This window comes from Myxine glutinosa, chromosome 1 (assembly GCF_964187855.1).
Source record: "Myxine glutinosa chromosome 1, kmMyxGlut1.1, whole genome shotgun sequence".
Taxonomy (NCBI): Eukaryota; Metazoa; Chordata; class Myxini; order Myxiniformes; family Myxinidae; genus Myxine; species Myxine glutinosa.
Window position 1 is genome coordinate 72,121,971 of NC_136261.1, and position 21,537 is coordinate 72,143,507.

General features: G+C 44.6%; 2 protein-coding genes across 2 annotated transcripts in view; both read left to right on the forward strand.

The window, feature by feature from the left end:
- LOC137425091 (uncharacterized) overlaps positions 1-21,537 on the forward strand; it is an 891,893-nt gene that overhangs the window by 142,607 nt on the left and 727,749 nt on the right. The window lies entirely within an intron of this gene.
- Positions 10,662-21,537, forward strand: part of LOC137419189 (hepatic and glial cell adhesion molecule-like) — a 71,893-nt gene continuing 61,017 nt past the window's right edge. Inside the window, exons 1-3 of the mRNA XM_068105349.2 lie at positions 10,662-10,749; positions 19,375-19,707; positions 20,784-21,065. Coding sequence (XP_067961450.2) covers positions 10,704-10,749; positions 19,375-19,707; positions 20,784-21,065 — 661 coding nt within the window. The 5' untranslated portion in view covers positions 10,662-10,703. The remainder of the gene's footprint in view (positions 10,750-19,374; positions 19,708-20,783; positions 21,066-21,537) is intronic.

The following is a 21,537-nucleotide window of genomic DNA, read 5'->3' on the forward strand; positions in this document are numbered from 1 at the left end:
AAGCGAAGTACCAACTTCTAATTTGGTGTGTGGGTGTATCTCGCCATAAGGAAGAACGCTATTGAAAATTGGGCCGCCACGTCAAAATCCAAGATGGCCGCCGCCATGTATGTCAACCTTGTGAGCGAAATATCATATCATAGCATGTTTTCTGAGTCTTCCACTTTGTGAACTCACATCACTTCACCGACGGGGGACCTAGGCGTAACGCTTGTTTATTTTATGTTTTATGGGTCCGTGCATGTTTTCGTGTGTAATGTATTGGCTCTTACACGAGCCTTGATCTTGTATACAAAAAAAAATAATTGCCAAATGGTACTACTATTATTGTTGTTGGTAATATTATTAGTATTAATTAATATATGCTATGTTACTATGTTATCATTATCATTGTTTTTGTTATTTATTTTGTAATTAGAATGCCATGCAATGGAAGAACGAACCTATACTATTCAACTGCTCTATACACCTTAACATGGCGCACGCACGTTTGGAAACTCATCAATTTATAGTAGATGGCATTGGAAACACAATCAAAAGTTTACTTTCACTTATTTATGGAGCTGCTTTTTGTATACAAAGTCGAGTTTCATGGAAGAGCTGAAACACGGAAAGGACTATAACATATGAGGTAAGTGGAATGTAATGGATCAGAACATAACTTCAGTGAAGTCATGGGACACTTTGGAGGAAGAATAGGTGGGTGATGGGAAGATTGAGAGCAATTGGACAGGGTGGATGACAGAGGGAAGGGGAGGGGAGAGGAGAGAAACAACCTCAAAAACAGGAAGAAGAGGAAGGGGAAAACCATGGGGATGAAATAGAAATGGAACAAAGAAACGACCAATTCTGTAAATTTGTCAACCTGCACCTGTCGTCGTGTAACATTTTACCTTGAGGATCGAGTATTGACAAAGTTTCCATCCCACCTCTTTTGATCAACCCCCCCCACCCCCTCCTCTGTCCCTCTGATAATATTATTGTCAAAGACAATATTCCTCCCTACTTTCAAAGCCCATATTCCTCTCTATAGAATCCAGCTGTTCGCAAAGGCCAACTGTTAGGAACTGCAAATTGACATCCCAACACTAGGATTTGGCTGCTATCTCCATAGCTTTTAACATTGCCTTTGCAGACGAATACTTTCACCAAACCTCTCTACCTCTTGTTCTTTCTCTCTCTCTCTCTCTATCTCTATCTCTATCTCTATCTCTATCTCTATCTCTATCTCTCTCTCTCTCCTCCCACACCAGTTTATACAATCTCATCTGTGGCCAGATGGTATCAGGTCCTATGTTCTACGCTCCTGTTGCTCTTGCTTCTCTGTTCTCTTCAGCCTTTCCTCATTTTGCAGCCTTCCATCTGCCTGGAAGTGTACCAACGTCATTCCCATTCACAAGAAGGGTGCAGAAACATCCTCTCAACTACAGGTCAATATAAGCAGTCATGGAATCCATCATCGGTGCTGACATCAAACCTTTCCAAGCTTCCTCACTACTGGCTATCACTTTGGATGCTGGCCAGATCAATCAACTCTGGACATCTTGCTACATCTCAGTGATGGTCGGAGGCCATTCACTCCCAAACAAGAAACCTAGACTGTCTACCTACACAAATATCGCTCATTAGACATGTAGCATCCTTCTCTGTTTGCCAAGCTCACTGCCCTTGGCATAAACGGTGACCTTCATACCTGGCTTTCTGGCTTCAACTTGGGCCTCCTCGAGTGCAGCTTTCCCACCTAAACTGCAGGCTGATGGCCTACCCAGACACTAAAAAGAGACATTTAATACAGATTCCAGAGGGTAGAACACAAAAGAAAAGGCTCACAGTGTTGTGGTTTTTTAGACATAAACTGGGGAGGATGGATACCATCTGTCTTAACAAATTAGACAATAAGCGACGGATACCTAATACGATCATTAATTACTTCACACTTGCTCTAAGACATTCATTAAGGAGCTAACTAAACTATACTAAGCAGTTAGCCCCGAGGAGTAATATCCACTATATATATATATATACACAAAGAATTAAGTTAAGCACCCCCCCCGTTTTTTTACAACCTCGCACATTACAAGTTTGTTGTCGTCAAAACAGTGTAATATACCCATGATATTGCTATATTTTCTGGAGAAGTGATATTATGGTCACATAAAAACATAACAATCATGCCGTTTTCAATTTTTTATTCTGAATAATTTAAGGTGAAATTTTTTGGGAATTTTAGGCATATTTTCACCTCAATTTAAGTATGGAGCTATAGGTCCATCACGGACAGTGTGGATGACGTTTATGTTTTCTAACGTACAGTCATTGTTCTGAGAAGACCTCTAGCGATCTTTGCGTCAATAACGTGTGTAGGACCCACGTGATCGGATCACTGACTCAACCCTACGTCTCATAGACCCTGTAAGCCGTCGTATGCGTTGCTGTGGCAGGTTGTTCCATTCCCGATGTAATGCACGTTCCAATTCATCCAGATTGGCTATTGGAGGGACCATCTTCGCAATTTGTCGTCCCAACATGTCCCAAACGTGCTCGAGGGGGTTCAGGTCAGGACTGTACGCAGGCCAGGGGATGGTTGTCACAGCACCTTGCTCCAGCAAGGCTCGGACGCGTCTCGCACGGTGAGGCCTGGCGTTGTCATCCAGGAAGATGGGTCTGCTGGCGAGGGTGTGGTCATCGAAGTGCGGGATTACGGTGGTATTCAGGATTTCCTCGGCATATCGCTCTCCGTTGAGGTTACCTCGCACAGTTATCAGGTCCAACTTACAGTCATGGGAGAAGCATCCCCAGACCATAATCGAGCCACCACCAAAGGGTACCGTTGGTTGAATGTTTTTAGGTGCATACGCGGTGTTTTTGTGGCGCCACACCCGAACACGCCCATCTGTCACGTACAGCAAGAACCGGCTTTCATCCGACCAATGAACTCGCCTCCAAGACCGGATGTTCCATCCACGTCGCGCTAGGCACCATGCCAAACGCTCCCTCTGATGTCGTTCGAGTAGCCTTGGACGCTTGATCACTCGTCTTGACCTTAAACCAGCCGATTTCAGGCGGTTCCTCCTGGTACGGTGACATAGCCTTCTGTTGGGCAGCCAGTTGTCCTTCAGGAAATGGCTCGAGGCGAAGGGATATCGTCGCACCAGTCTCAAAAGCGCTCTATCTTGGCGGACTGTTGTCACGCGAGGTCTTCCAGACCTTGGGCGGTCCTTCACCGCATCCGTTTCCTGGTGTTTCTGCACCAACCGACTGATCACCGAATGGTGGTAACCACACGTTCGAGCTACAGCTTTTCTGGACATTCCGGACTCGATCATGCCTATTATCCGCCATCGTTCTCCGTCCGACAACCGTCTACGAGCCACCATTACGAGAAAATGACCATGTAACCCCCACACGAGCTCAGGCGTGACTTGCAATAACCCGTGATGATAGTGCATTTACAGAAAATCACGACCACGTGGATGATAACACGTGCTGCACGAGCGATGGGCGTCACAGATGAGTGCACTCATCTGCATTTCAACAATGGATAATTGCTAATGTCATACCAATCATTATTTGATCTCACATACCTTAGAATATATGCCAATGTATACATATACATAAAGAATATATATTAGGGGGGTGCTTACCTTAATTCGTTGTGTAGGGGTGCTTAACTTAATTCTTTGTGTATATATATATATATTATAATATATATATATATATATATATATATATATTAGTATATATAGTATATATATATAGTATATATATATATAAGTATATAGTATATAATATACAATACATACATACATATATACTATATATATAGTATATATATATATATATATATATATATATATATATATATATATATATATATATATATATATATATATATATATTGTTATGAATTTGGGGGTAGGGACATATATAGATTCAGGTAGATCTGCATAGGTATCATGCTCTGGTTGTCGTGATAGGGAATGTCAATGTAATAAGTTTTGTAGCCCGAATGTCGGGTTAAGCTTGTGTCTTTGTCCCCGTCACAAGGGGCGGGGCTTGTTAACTAGATTAGGGCATAAAGATAAAATTTTCTTGTACGTCGTTCCCTCTGTGATCATTCCTTTGTCCCGTATGGCAATGCACATAGACACTAGTTAGGAATCCCACCATTAAAAGCACCACACATAGCAAATAATAATAATAAAACCTAACCGGAACTCAGATGACGCAGTTGGTCTGACAACCCCGACTTGGAGACAAACATTGAACAAGGCAGGATGAGGCTCATGGTTGGTCAGGGTAGGGGCAAGAAGCTGGCCACTGATTCGTAGAAGGAAGACACCACAGGATGAGGGCCGCCGATTGGTGGAGTGGGAAAGGACTGGTGATTGGCCGGGGGGGGGGGGGGGGGGGGGGGCAAGAGCTTCCCTCGGATTGGAGAAGAGCGCGAGGTGCTCGGCCAATGGTGGGGGACTGATGGGGGAGGAACATTCGGGTGGTCAAGAAGCGACAAGCTGATTGAAGGAGAAGGGCCGGTGACATCAGATGACGAGCCACACCACGAACCGCGAGCCGACTTTTTCATCTTCTCGTTCTGGATGCCATAGCGGATGGTCGTGGACTGACATTTTCTCTCCCATTTACTTCTCCTCGTTTTTGGATCCCTTCATGCTTGGACCTCCCCCCTCTGCTGCCTCGTGATTCCTCTCCCTCGATCTCTTGCTCCTTTCGCCACCTTTGCTCTCTGACCTTGGACCCTTGCTTGTTGGGCGACGACGGACGGTGGAGAGACGTTGAAGCACTGACGATCCTCCTTCCCTGCGTTCATGCACAGGACCTCGCGAGCGATCGCGTGGGTACGTGAGGCCTGCCACAGCAGCGTACGCTGGCCTAGCGGCGCGCAAACAAGGGCACGTCGAGACCTTTCTTCCCGCCCACACCAGTGCCGCGGTGGGTTTGCAGTGAAGTTATGGGACACTTGGCGGAAGAATAGGTTGGTGATGGGAAGATTGAGAGCAATTGGACAGGGTGGATGACAACTGCAGACGACGCACAGAGCTAAGCCCAGCATAAACACAAACACAACGGTTCCTTTCATTTATATTCTCCCTTGTGCTTGTTTTAGAAGTCTGGTGTGTGGGATCCCAAATTTGATATTGGTTACATCGTCACGTTTATCTTGTCCCGGCATTCTGTTGTAAATAAACCCTTTTATTATTTTCCCTGTTATTCTAAATTCGGTCTTTGTTTGAGTTTATTTCCTGCAGGATGAAGACTGCTCGGGACCATCAGGTAAAAGCTGCCGCTTCTTCTCTTTCTTCCTCCCACGCATATATAGTGAAGTCCGTATTTGAATAACGCCTCAAAAAAAGCTCTATTTGCCGTTTGTGATTTCCTGGTCTTAACCGAGGGGAATCACGCGACTATATATATATAATTTGTGTATACACAAAATACAAAATTTGTGTATACACAATATATATACTGCATGTATTGTCGTGTGTCTACCCTGTATTGGACACCACAGGGTGACAGATGACCAGACAAGCTTTAACTCTGAGGTGTTCAATCCAATGGCGGACCTTCTTTATACATTTGTGGGGGGGGGGGGGGTATGGGGTATGGGAAATGGGGGGAAATGCCACAAGCACTTACCTGCACGGGTCCACCGGACGTCTTTGAACCTGCAATATAATTAATTCCAAGCCAACACAGGATGAAAAATGTACAAAAATACGGGCTTTAATGAAGAAATGCCGGGAACAAAATAATGCACAATAAAACTGAAATTCCTAAATGGGACGTCCCCACATAGACCCGTATACAACACAAGGGGAAATATAAAAGAACGAAAGTAAAAATGTGTGTGTGAGAGCACTTATCTCTGAGCGGCTCCTGAATCCCGTCGGGAATCGTCCAGGCCCCGAGCTCGCAATCCGGGCACGGCACAGGCCCTGGCGGGAAGTAGGCCTCAGCGAGCCCTCGTTCACTCAGCTGCGCTCATCCTCGTCGTCTGCCTCACCAGCACCCACGTCTCCCAACACAAGAGCACTATGAACTGTGGCTGCATGGCACCAATGTTCCAACGCAAGAGCTTATTGGCGACCGTTCACCTCTGGTCCACAAGCCGGGAGAAAGCCAAGAGCACTCGTGAACTTTCGACCGTTCGTTGTGAAATCCCGAAGCAGAGAGCAATATAAAATTGTCACCATTCTCAATCAATGTCCCTCGCTCAAGAGCGCACCGTATATGTGACTGTTCGCTATTGAGGCCAGCCCGGAGAGAGTGATCGAACCAAAGAGACAAAATGTCGGGAACACGACCGTTCACTAACAAACCCAGAAAAATGAGAGTTAATGTCGGCCCTCCAACTCCTTAGTACTCAAGGCTCTGATGTCATCCAACGACGTCTGCGTGTCCGCTCCTATTAGCTAGTGCCGTCTCATCGCTCTTGGTGTCCTGACCAATCACTGCTCTTTGGGGCCATGGCCTCCCGGACCTGCCTGCTCTTGTGACCACCCGTCAGTGGTATCATTGGTCGTTGAATGTCCTGTTTCCGGTTAGCTTTTATTTAGTGTTATAAATGTGCGATTTCTTGCTATGTGTGTGTGCTGCATTGTCATAAGGAACAGAGTAAAAATAACAGAGGCCATTACATACAGGGGATTCATTACCCATAATCCCTAACTAATTAACATAACCCCACCCCTCTCATGGGGACACTTATACGTGCTTACATGACATCCGGTCTAAACGAATTTCCTACTTATGATACATGGGGGTTTCTTCTTCTTCACAACAGGTGCGACTACCCTGTGTGGTGAACACCTCAGGGTGACACGGATAACCAAACGAGCTTAACACTGAGGCGGTCAATTCAATATGATGGTATTCATTATACGCACGAGAAAGGGGGATGACGAACTTACCTGGATGGCCTCCACCCGACATCTTCACACCTGGACAAATGAACTCAAACCGAGACGGAATTAAAATGTACAAATGAACAGGTTTAATGAAAGAAATGCCGGTAACAAAGAAAATGCACGATAAACTAAATTCCTAATTCGAGTGCTCCCATACAGACCCGAATACAGACAAAGGATAAAATAACTGAAAATAAATGTTATTTAGTGGGCACTTAGCTCAAATCTGCTGGTGTATCTCGTCAGGAATCGTCAAAGGTCCTCGGAGGCCTTGGCAGGAAACGCAAGTTCGTTGGCACGCAGCTTGTGGGCGGGAAAAACCAGGCCTCCATGCACAGTTCGCTATTCCAGCCGTGCTTATTTCGTCGTCCTTGCGTGGGAAACTGCAGTTCTCGGTCTGCGGCTCTTTCTCCTCACGACCACGAGCAAGATGTCCTCCTCACGACCACGAGCAAGATCTCGGAACATGGCCGTTCGCGATGAAGCCTCCTTGCGCAAGAGCAATAGCGACCGTTCACCACCAGTTTCAAATCGAGAAGAACCAAGAGGACATCAATGCTGAGAGATCAAAATGCGACCGTTCGCAATGGAATCCAGAATCAGAAGAAACGAGAAGGGTGTCGGCACACGACCGTCCACCACCAGACCCAAACCGAGAAAAGAAAATGCCCGCCATTCAACTATCTTGTACACGCGGCTCTGACGTCATCCGTGCCTGCTTCACCAATCCCGTAGTCCCTTCTTACCAGTCCTTGTGTCAATCAAATCCCGGCCAATCACTGCCCTTCGAGGTGTGGCTTCACAGAGCTTTTGTGCCTCTGCCTGTCCTGTGTGCTTACCAAGTTGGTGTTATCCACGGTAATGCTTCATGCCTAGTTTCTGGTTGGTTTTTCAATTGGTGTGTTTAATGGCCGATTTCTGGCTAGGTGTCTAGTGCGGTGTCATAAGGAACAGAGGGATAAATTACAGAGGCAAATACAAACAGGGAATAAATTACCCATAATCCCTCGCTAATTAACAAGCCCCACCCCTCTGATGGGGATGAAGATACAAGCTTACTCGACATCCGGTCTACACAAATTCGCTACTTATGATACATCGAGGTTTCTTCTTCTTCTTCATGACAGTCGGAGCACACTAATCTATACAATCTACCTGGACTAAGGTATCCCTACCCCCCACAAACGTAACAATATATATACACACTGTATATGGTGTCGACAAATTTCTGTAATATAAAAAATGACATAGGATACAACGATGTGGTTTGCTGCATATGAAAGAACATTTGTCAAAGTTTTATTTTCATCATTCCTATCTGGATGGACTCATGAGGACTGTGCTTGAACGACTCACAAACGTGTTCAACATCACCACCACTTGGATGTTGAACACGTTTGTGCTTGGCCGACCTGCCCCTTTCTTCTGCAGGATGCTACCGGCCCCCATAAACCTGTGCCACTAGTGAATATTTTTTCTTGAAGGTGGCTACCTTCCATAGGTCATCCTGAAGCTTTGTTAAACCTGTGTAGATGAATTTGTCTTTGACTTTATAATCCAGGCACCATACACTACTGGCTATACTGTCCCTCTCCCTCCCTCTATGGATGCCATGCAATGGAAAAACCTATAATATTCAACTGCTCCATACATCTTAACATGGTGCACGCACGTGCACAACTGTGTTGTTGTTTCTTGTGGGGACACCATTTGCAGTAAATGTAACCTCCCGTTTCACTGGAGACACCTGGAAACGAAAAGAAAAACTCAATGAAACTTCGAGGAACATTCTTTCAGATACAGCAAACCACATCATCATATCCAATTTCATCCGTTTTTTATTCCGGTTTGAATTTGGAATGGTAATTTGTGGACACCTTGTATATTCCAATACATACGGATGGTAATTTTGGCGTTAGTAACTATGAAAAGCAAACATCTGTTGTTTGACTTTTTGTGTGAATCGGCATGCAAACTAGGCTGCAAATAGATATCAGCTGTAGCTTCTGGATAATTAATGTTGATTTTATTCTGGAAATTAATTTGACAATTTTTTTTTGTACCAAAGTCCTCATCCTTGTAATGTATTTGCAAGGCCCTTTGTGAATCTCAGTTCCTGTTAAAAAGCATTTGGGTGTCCTTATGAGTGGGGAGGAGTTGGGTGAATAGGAGAAATCAAATTGAGAAAAGGATAAATGAGGGATGGAAGGTGTGAGATAGGACGGTAGGTGAGTTCATGTGGACATGGGAGAAAAGATTAAAGACTGCTTGGAAGAGAGTAAGTGGAAGGGTGGGAATGGAAATGTGGAAGCCAATCGTTTCAATGGTAAAAGATTGGTGATTAAACTATTTTTGAGAATTTATGTCGAAGGCTCCTTTGGAGTCCTATATGATGCATAATTGTTCATTGTCCAAGGTCAAGGTTCATTGACAAGGTCAGAGAAGGGGGACATTAAAATGAGCTCTGTCGGACTGACCGATCATCCGTCCATGTATTTTTGTGTACGTGATATTTAAAAAACCGTTGAACATTTGGCTTTCATATTGCAGATATGTATTCCTCATGACATGATCTCACCCTGTTTAGATCACTGCTGTGATTGGCTGAATGCTGTTGCCATGGCATCTCGGTAACTTGGCTTGTGCACTAGATATTTCAAAAACCGTTGAACTTTTAACTTTCATATTACACAGATCTATTCCTCAGATATTACACAGATCACTCAAAAAGGCAGGGGAGCTAGAGTACCAGCTCCTTGTTTTACCATTTACTGTATTACTGCAATGGTAAAACAAGGAGCTGATACTTTGCTGTTGGCAGTACTCCACCACCTCAAGTCATTTTGCATCCTTAAGCATCATCTTTTCTATTCTCCTTAACCCTCGCCATAATATCTACATTGAGGCTGCTGTGTTTCCTTTCCTCCTCTGTGTTCACCTCCTCATCTGCTTGTTTCCACACGGCCCCATTGTCAAAGCCTTCTACCCTCTATCACCTTGCTCTTCCATGAACCTTGACTTTGCGGACAAAATAACTGCAGATGCATGTACAGGGCGTACCATGACAAGTGAACCACCTAGATGTTTCGTCATTATAGATAAAAATAATGATATCGTCTGATACCAAATGTGGAAATACAAACATTGCATCTCACCTGATCAGCATCAACTCCATGTCATGAGTCTCAGGTGTCTGGGTCTGTTTGAGGATAATAAAGTGGGTAGTGTCCTTGAGTGAAACATCACTACTGTAGTTTAACAATGCTCGTCATGAGTATGCATATTTTATGACACCTGATAAAAAGCCAGGTATCCCCCATAAGCCATAGTGTGAATATATATTGTGGATACAAGAAGACGGTAAGAGTTGGAGATCTTTTGTGAGGCCCGACAAACAGAAGGAGACCATTAAAAGAGTCAAAGCTGGTCAACCAGAGATGTGTGCCAGTTCATCAGGTTTTGTGAATCTTGGTCGCCTGGGGATACAAGCAACCCGTTCCAACCACACACGAATCCCTGTTTAGAAGTCCAGCCACGTACTGGCAAGCTAACATATCCACATCCACAGGCTCTGCTGAAGATCAAGGAACTTTGTGGATTACTGAAGACTTTGGGAGAAAGTGCTAAACAAACTGGTGGATAACCCGGGTTGCTTATCTGTACGAAGACTTGTTTTGCCTGTCTGGGCGTGTTCACTCCATTTGGTGGGAAATGAGTGACCAGTACAGGGTGTTGTCGTGGCCAGGATGGACCACCACTCCAGCCACACCAACGGCGATGTTGTTGCTTCTGCTCCAAATGGGCTTGGCAGCTCGATTTGCAGGTGTGTCAACAACGGTGTGAGGGAAATTATAAACATTAATGGTTATGTGTGCAACAGGTGGAGGAACAGCAGGTGGGTGATAATAAAACGAGTGGGAAATGTTGAACAGGATATAATATAGATAATGGCAAAGCCACGTCGGCGTCTGAATGTCTGGCAGTTGATTGTAAATTAATCAGAGCATACACATTGCCAAGAATTACACTGGACAACAAAGATTGTGCTGCTGGGGTAGAAACATATGTTCTAGTCTAGACTAAATCGAGTATGCTGAATCTGAAGTCAGAATTTTCTCAGCACGTCAGGATTCTGAGTTATACATATGGTCCAATTACAGTAGCTTTCCCTGGTGGATGATTTTGAGTGATCCTAAATTATTGTTTTTTTGAATTTTTTGTTTCAATTATAGCAATACAACTGCTGTAGCATACTATTTCTTATAAAAAGAGCTTTAGAATGCACTTTAAATTATTAACAATGGATGAAAACTGACCAAGCTATGAATTTTTCAGTAAAATTTTCCACGCGGCATTACAATTTTTCCTGCCGCTTCCGTGGAGAGGAGTTAATAACTTGATAGGAAAATGTTTAAATGCAATGTATATATTTTAAGAATGCATCAAGTTTGGAATTTATATCATGCTAATAGTATCTATATATTTTGGAGCCTGGTGTTGGCTTAGCCTTAGCGGTTAGGGTGCCGGCTTGGGATCCGAGGATCCTGAGTTCAAATCCCGGTCGATCGCTGAATTAACACCAGGGGGTTTGCCTCAGCCTGTCATCCTTCCGAGGTCGGCAAATTGAGTACCAGTTCTCTGGTAATTCCTTGTGTGTCGCAAGAGGCGGCTAACAGGGTTGGTGGCAGGAAGGGCATCCATTCAAAAAGGGGACCACGGTGCCCAAAAAAAGGCCAACCCCTGCTCTGCGGGGAAAGATGGCCTCTAAAGGTGGTTCTTCTAGTATCTATATATTTTCACGTTATAACCTAATATATTTTTCTGTATATTTTCAGGTTAGGCATGTGGTTCTACAGGCATCATGAATAGGTGAGGCTGTGTGAATCACCCTGATAACTTTTGTTATATCTGTGGGAAATACACTCCACGTAGCCAGCGCAAGAACCTTACCAAGAGGGTGAAAGCTGCTTACAAGAATTATTTTGAATGTAAAGTTGGAGACCAAGACAAGAGCTGGGCACCTTATGTTTGCCGCACCGTGTGTAAGTCGGGGCTTACGCAGTGGTCGAGTGGCAAAAGGAAGGGAATGCCTTTTGTTGTGCCAATGATATGGTGTGAGCCAATGAATCATCACTCTGACTGCTACTTTTGTATGACAAATATAGCTGTTTTCTCAACCAAAAACAAATCAAAAATCCTATATCCAGATTGTAAGTCTGCTCTGAAGCTGGTCCCCCATGATTTGGATCATCCTGTGCCAGTTCCACCAGAAGCTGCTGCAGATGAAAGCGATGACAACTCTGACGATGCTATGGGTGATATGGATGAACTGTAGAACCTGAGTCTGAAGAAAAGAAGCCACACTTGCTAAATCAAGAAGAATTAATGACGATCTGGTGAGAGATCTGTCATTGTCAAAGGAGAAGGCTGAAGTGTTGGGCTCCAGACTACAGCAATGGAATCTCCTAGAGGAAGGAAACCAAATTTTCCCACTTCCGTGATCGCCACAAACGTGTGGCTTCAGCCTGAGCCAAGACCAATCTCCCAATTTAGCCAAGACCACACATGTGAGCCTTTTTAAGATAGAAAATGATGTTTTTTCTGTGCTTATGTTAATGGCCTAATGCATGAGCGAGGAAACAAATATGTGCCTGATGAATGGAGAATCTTCATAGGCTCCAGCAAAGTGACTTCATAGACTCCTTCTGTTCCTGCAGCTCATGCTGTCGGCGTGAGGAGACGTACGAGTCCATGGAAATCCTTCTAAAAGTGATTAATTACTCAGATCATAAGGGGAACATTTGCGGTGATCTAAACGTGATTTCTCTCCTCCTCGGACTGCAGCTGGGGTACACAAAATACATGTGCTTCTTGTGCCGATGGAACAGCCACGATGACAGCAATCATTATGGTGTAAAAGACTGACCTGAAAGGCATGAACACATAGTTGGCAGGTACAATGTGCATCATAAGTCATTGGTAGACCCACAAAAAGTCTTCCTTCCACCGCTTCACATCAAACTTGGCCGAATGAAAAAACTTTGTAAAGGCATTGGATCACGACAGCAATGGCTTCCAATATCTCAGAGAGAAGTTTGGCGCAGAGAAAACTGATGCTAAACTCAAAGCGGGCATTTTCGTTGGGCCCCAGATCCGAGAACTGATGTGTGATTTCGAGTTCTAAAAATAAACTGAACCCACTTGAGTTTGCAGCTTGGGACGCATTTGTGTTAGTTGTGTATAACTTTATTGGGAACCATAGAGCTGAACAGAATGCTGAATTAGTGGAAAACATGCTAAAGGCCTATCAGCGAAAGGGCTGCAGGATGTCTCTTTAAATGCACTTCTTGCATTCTCATCTTGATTTCTTCCCACCTAATCTGGGTGAGGTAAGCGATGAGCATGGAGAAAGGTTCCACCAAGACATTTCGGTCATGGAAACTAGGTATCAAGGCCGGTTCAACCCAAACATGATGGGTGATAACTGCTGGTTCCCACAACCGGAGACCAATTCCACACACAAGCGCAAGAGCAAGTGTCTCACACACTTCTAAACACGTCTGAACAGTGGGGCCTACGCTGACTATATTGCAAGGAAGAGTGTAAACTTGAAGTGTTGATCACAATGGGGCAGATCTCCCTATCAAGTTGACACACTTCCTAAGATTACCATGTTCTAATGTTTTATTAACTACTTTTTCTGCAACTTTTTTATGTTATTGGTTTGTATACTACACATTATACATGGAGATCAATCATTGTTATTGTTACGTGTTACCTCCCCAAACCCCGGTTATGGTGCACCTCAGAGCCTGGAGCGGGAACACGGCAGAACGATTTGTTATTTTGAGTGTTCTAATAAACCATGGTAAAACCACACCAATGCAATTGTAGAACAAAACAAGTAATTGTACTAAGAACTCTCACATACACAATAATAACACTCTTAAAGAAAGTACAATGAAAATATCACTTGCATCAAATGAACAATACATAGGATGGTACCATCACTCCCCAATGCTCTCAAAGCAATGAACTCACGATACGCCAAACATGAGTGGAATGTAACATTCCCCAAAGTCCATGCACGAATCTCCACACGGGGTGAAGGTCGAGGTCGTGCAGAACGGCAAAACAACAGGCAGGTATTGGCACGGCTGTGGATGAGTTGTGAGGTGAGAGGTCGATATGGGAATTGAGCCGATAGGTAAACCATCGGCCATCAACACGATGAGGTCGATACGGAAATCCCAACGACAAAACAAGATGCACCAAGCGGACAGCCTCTTCTTCTTCGAGGACAAAATGGCGTATAGGCCCGTAATGGAGGCGCTTGATTTCTCTCCAACAATACCTCACACTTGGTGATAAAACCTGAGACGCAGGTTTAATTGCACTCGCCATATATGACGATGTCGCAAACAATCCCTTTCACATGGACATAGAGCTCATTCATTCGCTCATTAAAATGAGACCTCCCCCCACCCCCCCACCCTTCCCATGCCTCCTCCCCCCAAGCCCTCTCCCTCCCACACATCTCCCTGCTCTCAAATGTTGTGTTTGTGTGCTTCCCCTTCCCTCCCCATATTGTCTTCCACTCCGTCTTTTTATATATTTTGTTTGTCTGGTTGATTTGTTTGTGATATAAATGTTAGCTCTTTCACGAGCCTCGATTCAGTATACAAAAAACAAACAAACAAACAAAAAAAAAAACCTCAACTCATTCGCGACCTATATATAAAAACAAGTCCGCCCGCAGCCTCGACGTGACTCACAGCTCTCTCCTCCTCTCTCTGCCCATATACATCTCTCTCCTCTTCCGGTTTCTTTGCCGCGTTTTCCTTTTTCCTTCAAAAACATTTATTTTTACCTTTTACGAAAGTCATCTCCATTTCACACAAATCATTCTAATCATTTTATCTGAACTCAGAAATCGTTTTAATTAAAATCTTAACAACAATATTATCTGAAACTAAAAATCCTACAAGTAATAACAACAACAAAGGCGGAAGTGACGAATCCGTAACAGTTATCTAAATATGACGTGAAAGTAATTACTAAGCACTGATATTAGATGTACAATGTGGCGATCTGCAATAATAAAGCATCTAATATAGCATTCCGGGTACCATTAATACATATACATATTTTAAAAACCTGACGTGCTGGCTAAGTTCTTTTTTTTTTTTCTTTTTTTTTTTTTGTATATTGAATTGAGGCTCGTGAAAGAGCTGACATTTACTTCACAAACAAATCAACCAGACAAACAAAATATATAAAAAGAGGGAGCGGAAGACAAGAGAAGGGGAAGCACACAAACACTTGAGAGCACACCACATTTAAGAGCAGGGAGATGTGTGGGAGGGAGAGGGCTTGGGGGGGAGGAGGTATGGGAAGGGGGGGGGAGGGGGGTGGGAGAAGTATAAAACACAAGGACACCAAGGACTTCCAGGACAGAAGTTGGTATTTCAAAAAAGTGGAATTGGGGTGAAATTAGCGGGGATAGAAAAGATCAAGGTTTTGGATGGGGGAAGATAAGAGATGGTGGTGAACAGCTGTTTTAAAGACCTGGAGGGTAGAGTGGGATTGAAGAGAGTGAGGGAGTTTGTTCCAGAGGTGGGAGAAAAGAGGAATTAAGGAGTGAAGGTGAGCGGAGAGTTTTGATTTTGGCAGTTTAACCATAAGAGGGTTGCAGGCAGATCTTGTGCGACCTGTAGGAATATTTGCGGGACAGAGCCCAGAGAGAGCTGGGGTGGGGCAAGGCCAGAGAGGAGTCGGTAGAAGACGGAAAGACCACCAATCTGCCTGCGGTGAGTGAGTGAGAGGCCCTTGGAGTTAGCTTCATCGCGGGAGATTCCAATGATTCTGAATGCTTTGGTTTCAACAGCGTGAAGACGAGCTAGGTGTGAGGCAGGAGCACCAGCCCAGAGGGGAGCGCAGTATTCCATTGAGCTGCAGATGAAAGCCTTGTATGTGGTGAGGAGCTCAGGTGTGCCAAGGAAGGACTTCGCATGACGGAGGATGCCCAGTCGGCGACTGGCTTTGGAGGCCAGATTTGAAATGTGGTTTTCCCAGGAAAGATCATGGCAGATAGTGAGACCCAAAAGCTTGAGTGATAGAACTTCTTGGAGAGGATTATTCAGAAAGTGGATGGGAGGGTTGTCCAGTCGGTCTTTTCGGAGAGACCGTAAGAGTGTGAGATTTGTCAGGATTGAAAGACATGTTCCACTTGTTTGCCCAGTCTGTGATTTTGTCCAAGTCTGCAGAGAGTGAGGAGGCTGCAGACTGCCGATCTGAGGGATGAAGAATGGAGCGACAGAGAGTAGAGTCATCAGCAAAGAGATAGAGAGGATTTTCAAGAGAGTCAGAGAGATCATTGATGAAGACCAGAAAAAGCACAGGGCCCAGAACACTGCCTTGGGGAACTCCAGCCTGAACAGGAGGAGGGGATGAGAGAAACCCATTCAGGGCCACACGTTGACTACCACTAGAGAGGACGTCCGCCAGCCATGCGTGGAGATTTCCATGGATACCAACAGAGGAGAGTGTGGTGAGCAGAGCGGGGTGCCAGACCGTATCGAAGGCACGTGATATGTCAAGGGAGACAGCTCTAATTTCCTGTTTGGCATTGAGGACCTCCATCCATTGTTGAGAAAGCAGAAGCAGCATGTCCAGAGTCGAGTGACCAGGTCTGAAACCAAATTGATGATCAGAGATCAAGCCATTGGAGAAGAGGAAAGATTTCATATCTGAAGCAATGATGGATTCCATGACTTTGCTGATAATTGGAAGAAGGCTGATTGGTCTGTAGTTGCTGGGATCTGTTTTTGCACCTTTTTTGTGCAAAGCGGTGATGTTGGCAGATTTCCAAGCAGATGGCAGATGACCTTGAGCAACAGAGAGGGTGAAGAGAACAGAGAGAGGGAGTGAAAGAGCGGAAGAACAAGATTTTAGGACCCGTGGGCTGATGCCGTCAGGTCCAGTTGCAGAATCAGAGTCGAGGGTTGACAGAAACTTTTCCACCTTGTCAGGAGGAAAGGACACAGAGTCCAGGAGCAACTGGGTACGGTGGGTACAGAGAGGGATGGGTTTGGGACACAAGATTTAGAGGCAAACACAGAGTTGAGGCATTCAGCTTTTTCACGTGCGGAGTCAGCCGTGTGGCCATTTGAGGTGAGGGAGGGGATGGAGGGGGAACAAACACCAGAAACAGATTTGACCAGACGCCACCAGTATTTGGAAGAGGGAGACAGATAAGAGAGTTCTGTCCTGAGAACGGAGAGATATTGTTTCCTGGCTCTCCTGAGGGTGGACACACACTTGTTTCGGGCTTTGTGAAAGGAAATGAGATTTCCTTCCGTTGGATTTGCTTTCCAGGAGACGAAGGCAAGTTGTTTCTGGGCAATAGCCTCACCACAAGATTCCGTGTACCATGGACGGGAGGAAGGGCATGACAACTGAAGACGAGATGGGATAAACCTGTGCATGAAAGAGAGCAATTTACTTTGGAAGAATTCCCAGGATGAGTTGATGTCAGAGGCGGTAGAGATGGGAGACCAAATTCTGACTACGGATTTGAAATCAGCGGCCCAGATTTAGCCAAGAACACCTGCATTTCCCTTAGTAGCAGACGTTTTTTTTGTTGCCCAGTATTATTGATTAATATGACATGTACAAGTTGATCGTTGTCTACATTTTCTTGTGAAGTGTTAAAGCAGACAGGACAAGCAAGTTAATGTTCTCTGATACACACACACACACACACACACACACACACACACACACACACACACACACACACACACACACACACACACACACACACACACATACATACACACATATACTCAGACACACTCACAAACACACACTCACACAGACAGACAGACACACTCACACATACAGGCACACACACAAACAGACACACTCACACAGACAGACACAGTCACACACACAGACACACAGAGACAGACAGACAGACAGACCCACACACAGACACACACGCAAGAACACTCACACAGACAGACACACACACAGTCACCCTCACAAAGACACACACACAGTCACACTCACAAAGACACACTCACACAGACATACACACACAGACACACTCACACAGACACTCATACAGAGAGACACACAGTCACAGACATACAGACACACACAGGCACACACACACACAAACACAGACACTCATACAGACAGACACACAGTCACACACACAAGCACACACACACACAGACACACACAGTCACACTCACAAAGACAGACAGACAGACACACACAAACTGACACACACAGACAGACAGACAGACACACACACAGTCACAGACACACTCACACAGACAGACAGACACACCCACACAGACACACTCATACAAACACACTCATACAGACAGACACACACACAGACACACACACCATACGTAATAAATATAAGTAAGAAAGGACCCAAGAAGAATTGGTGAACTAAACGGGCTAAACGGTCTCGGGCTAAACAACAACAACAACAACAACAATATGGAGCAACTTCGATTGGGATGAGAAGGAATAATTGAGAAGGAAGTGTACTTTGCAAGTGTACATGAACAATATGGATCAACTTTGATTGGGATGAGAAGGAAGTGTACTTTGCAAGTGTACATGAACAATATGGATATGGAACAATATGGAACAACTTTGATTGGGATGAGAAGGAAGTGTACTTTGCAAGTGTACATGAACAATATGGATCAACTTTGATTGGGATGAGAAGGAAGTGTACTTTGCAAGTGTACATGAACAATATGGATCAACTTTGATTGGGATGAGAAGGAAGTGTACTTTGCAAGTGTACATGAACAATATGGATATGGAACAATATGGAACAACTTTGATTGCGATGAGAAGGAAGTGTACTTTGCAAGTGTACATGAACAATATGGATATGGAACAATATGGAACAACTTTGATTGCGATGAGAAGGAAGTGTACTTTGCAAGTGTACATGAACAATATGGATCAACTTTGATTGCGATGAGAAGGAAGTGTACTTTGCAAGTGTACATGAACAATATGGATCAACTTTGATTGCGATGAGAAGGAAGTGTACTTTGCAAGTGTACATGAACAATATGGATATGGAACAATATGGAACAACTTTGATTGCGATGAGAAGGAAGTGTACTTTGTAAGTGTACATGAACAATATGGATCAACTTTGATTGGGATGAGAAGGAAGTGTACTTTGCAAGTGTACATGAACAATATGGATCAACTTTGATTGGGATGAGAAGGAAGTGTACTTTGCAAGTGTACATGAATTACAAATGATGTCAAATAAATTTAATTTCTTACAAACTGTAACTTTATTAATCATTTTAAGTTCTGCCTGTGCCTGTTGCCAGGATGTGCATTAAACAAAATGGCTTCTCTCCTCGTACATTCCCCCCCCCCCCCCCCCCCACAGTGGCCCTCAATGTAACAGGTGCAGCCGGCCCCATTCGAGGTGTGGCCGGACACGCAGCCCTACTCCAAGTTCGCTACAGCCTGCCGGGTGGACGTGAAGCTGCACTAGTGCAGTGGCGCCGCCTTGCACCACGTCCGGCCGCAGTGGGACAATGGTTTGCGGGCGAGCCGCTGTCTATCCAACCAGATTTCGTGGAGCGCGTCCGCGTCAGACTCAACGGCTCCTTGGAGATCTTGCAGCTAAAGCCGAGTGACGAGGGCATTTACCAGGTGGAAATCTCCATTACAGGCAGTGTTGAGTCTGGACATCACTCCCTGCGTCTTATGGTTGATGGTCAGTAAAGATCACCGAGTACTAGAGACCTAAAGCTGGCTATACATACATTGAGGTGATTCATGCATATACATCAAAAGTAAATACTAATTCTGCCTCAATCCCAGTCTGTGACAAACACACAAACACCCACTGCCTGAAGCACTCAGCTGATATATATATACTGTATATATAAATTTATTTTTAATACAAGATCGAGGCTCGTGTAAGAGCTAACATTAATCACAAAAAAAACAAACGGACACAAAACATGATAAAGGGAGCGGGAGACAAGATGGGGGGAGAGGCGGAAGCACACAAGGACAACAGTAGAGAACAGGGACATCGGGAGATCTGTGGGAGGGAGAGGGCTTGGGGGGAGGAGGCATGGGAAGGGGTGGGGGGTAAACCCAGAGTCTCTCGATATTGATATAACCACATCATCAATCAGCCTACATTGGCTTTAGAGGCCTTTTATTAGCAAATCATCAACCCTCATCCCATTGGAAAATTAATCAACCCATGTACACATTTCTGAAAATAGAGGCATGTACAAGTGTGAAGCTTAAAATGCTCTCTTGTACATTCACCGTTCCCCTTTGGTGATTTAAACAGGGATCTTTCTCAGGATTGTGGATTCAGTTGCTGGACGTTTACTCAATACAAAGATTGTTTTATCTCTACCTCGCTCTCTCTACATATATACCTTTCTCTCTCTCACTACCTGTATACCTTTCTCTCTCTCTCTACCTGTATACCTTTTTCTCTGTCTACCTGTCTCCCTCTATCTACCTCCCTCTCTACCTGTCTGCCTCTCTCCCTACCTGTCTACTTCTCTCGCTACCTGTCTACTTCTCTCGCTACCTGTCTACTAATCCCACTCTACCTGTCTACCTCTTTCCCTACCTCTCTTTCTTTCTACCTCTCTCTCTACTTGTCTCTCTGTCTCTCTATACCTGTCTACCTCTCATCTCTTTCTTTATAATTTCTCATTATTTCTCTGATCTCTCTCCTCTTTTTCGTTCCCATTTCTTTCTTTATTATTTCACTCTCTCACCCTCTCCCTCTCTCTCTTTCTCTCTCCAATCTCCCTTCAGTGCCTGTGTCTCAGCCTGAAGTGTTTCTCTCCACCCCTGTGGCTCTGGAGCTCAGTGACGAGGTGACCTTGCTCTGCAAGCACGTCAATGGCTCCCGACCTCGATATTCATGGCTCAAAGGTCGCGAGGCGCTGGTGAACAGCTCCAGACATCAGCTTGCTCCAGATCTAAACTCGCTCATCATCGGGCCTGTAGAGCTCGCGGACAGTGACGAGTACCGCTGCCATGTTGAGAATGGTGTGAGTGGTGAGACAAGTGCTCCAGTGCTGCTCACTGTTTACCGTGAGTATGGTCAACTCAAGCCCTGTGAATAGGGGCAGGAGGGCTGGGACATATGATTAGTCCAGGAGCAAAGTCAATGCCAGATGGTAATCATTTAACACACCCTATAGTTTTGGTCTGCTTTTATATTTTAGTAGAAGGGAACATGTTGAGCGGTTTCAGATAGTATTGGGTTTCAAATTTTAGTTTAGCTTTGCACTTACACTCCACTATGTAAGCGAGGGGGCCGTGCACGATGGCTGATGGCCGCCGCCAATACATAAGGGGTAGAGGTAACATAAATGGGATTATCTTTGCACAGACTCGATTTTCAATATTGAGACATCAATATATTAATATTACAAAGCTCTATCAGAATTTGTACAGTGTGGTTAGCAACGAGCAAGGTAGAGATAGAGGGAGAGAGAGAGAGAGAAAAAAAGAGAGAGAAGGGGAGGTTAGCAACAAGAATGATATGATATGCTTAATGACC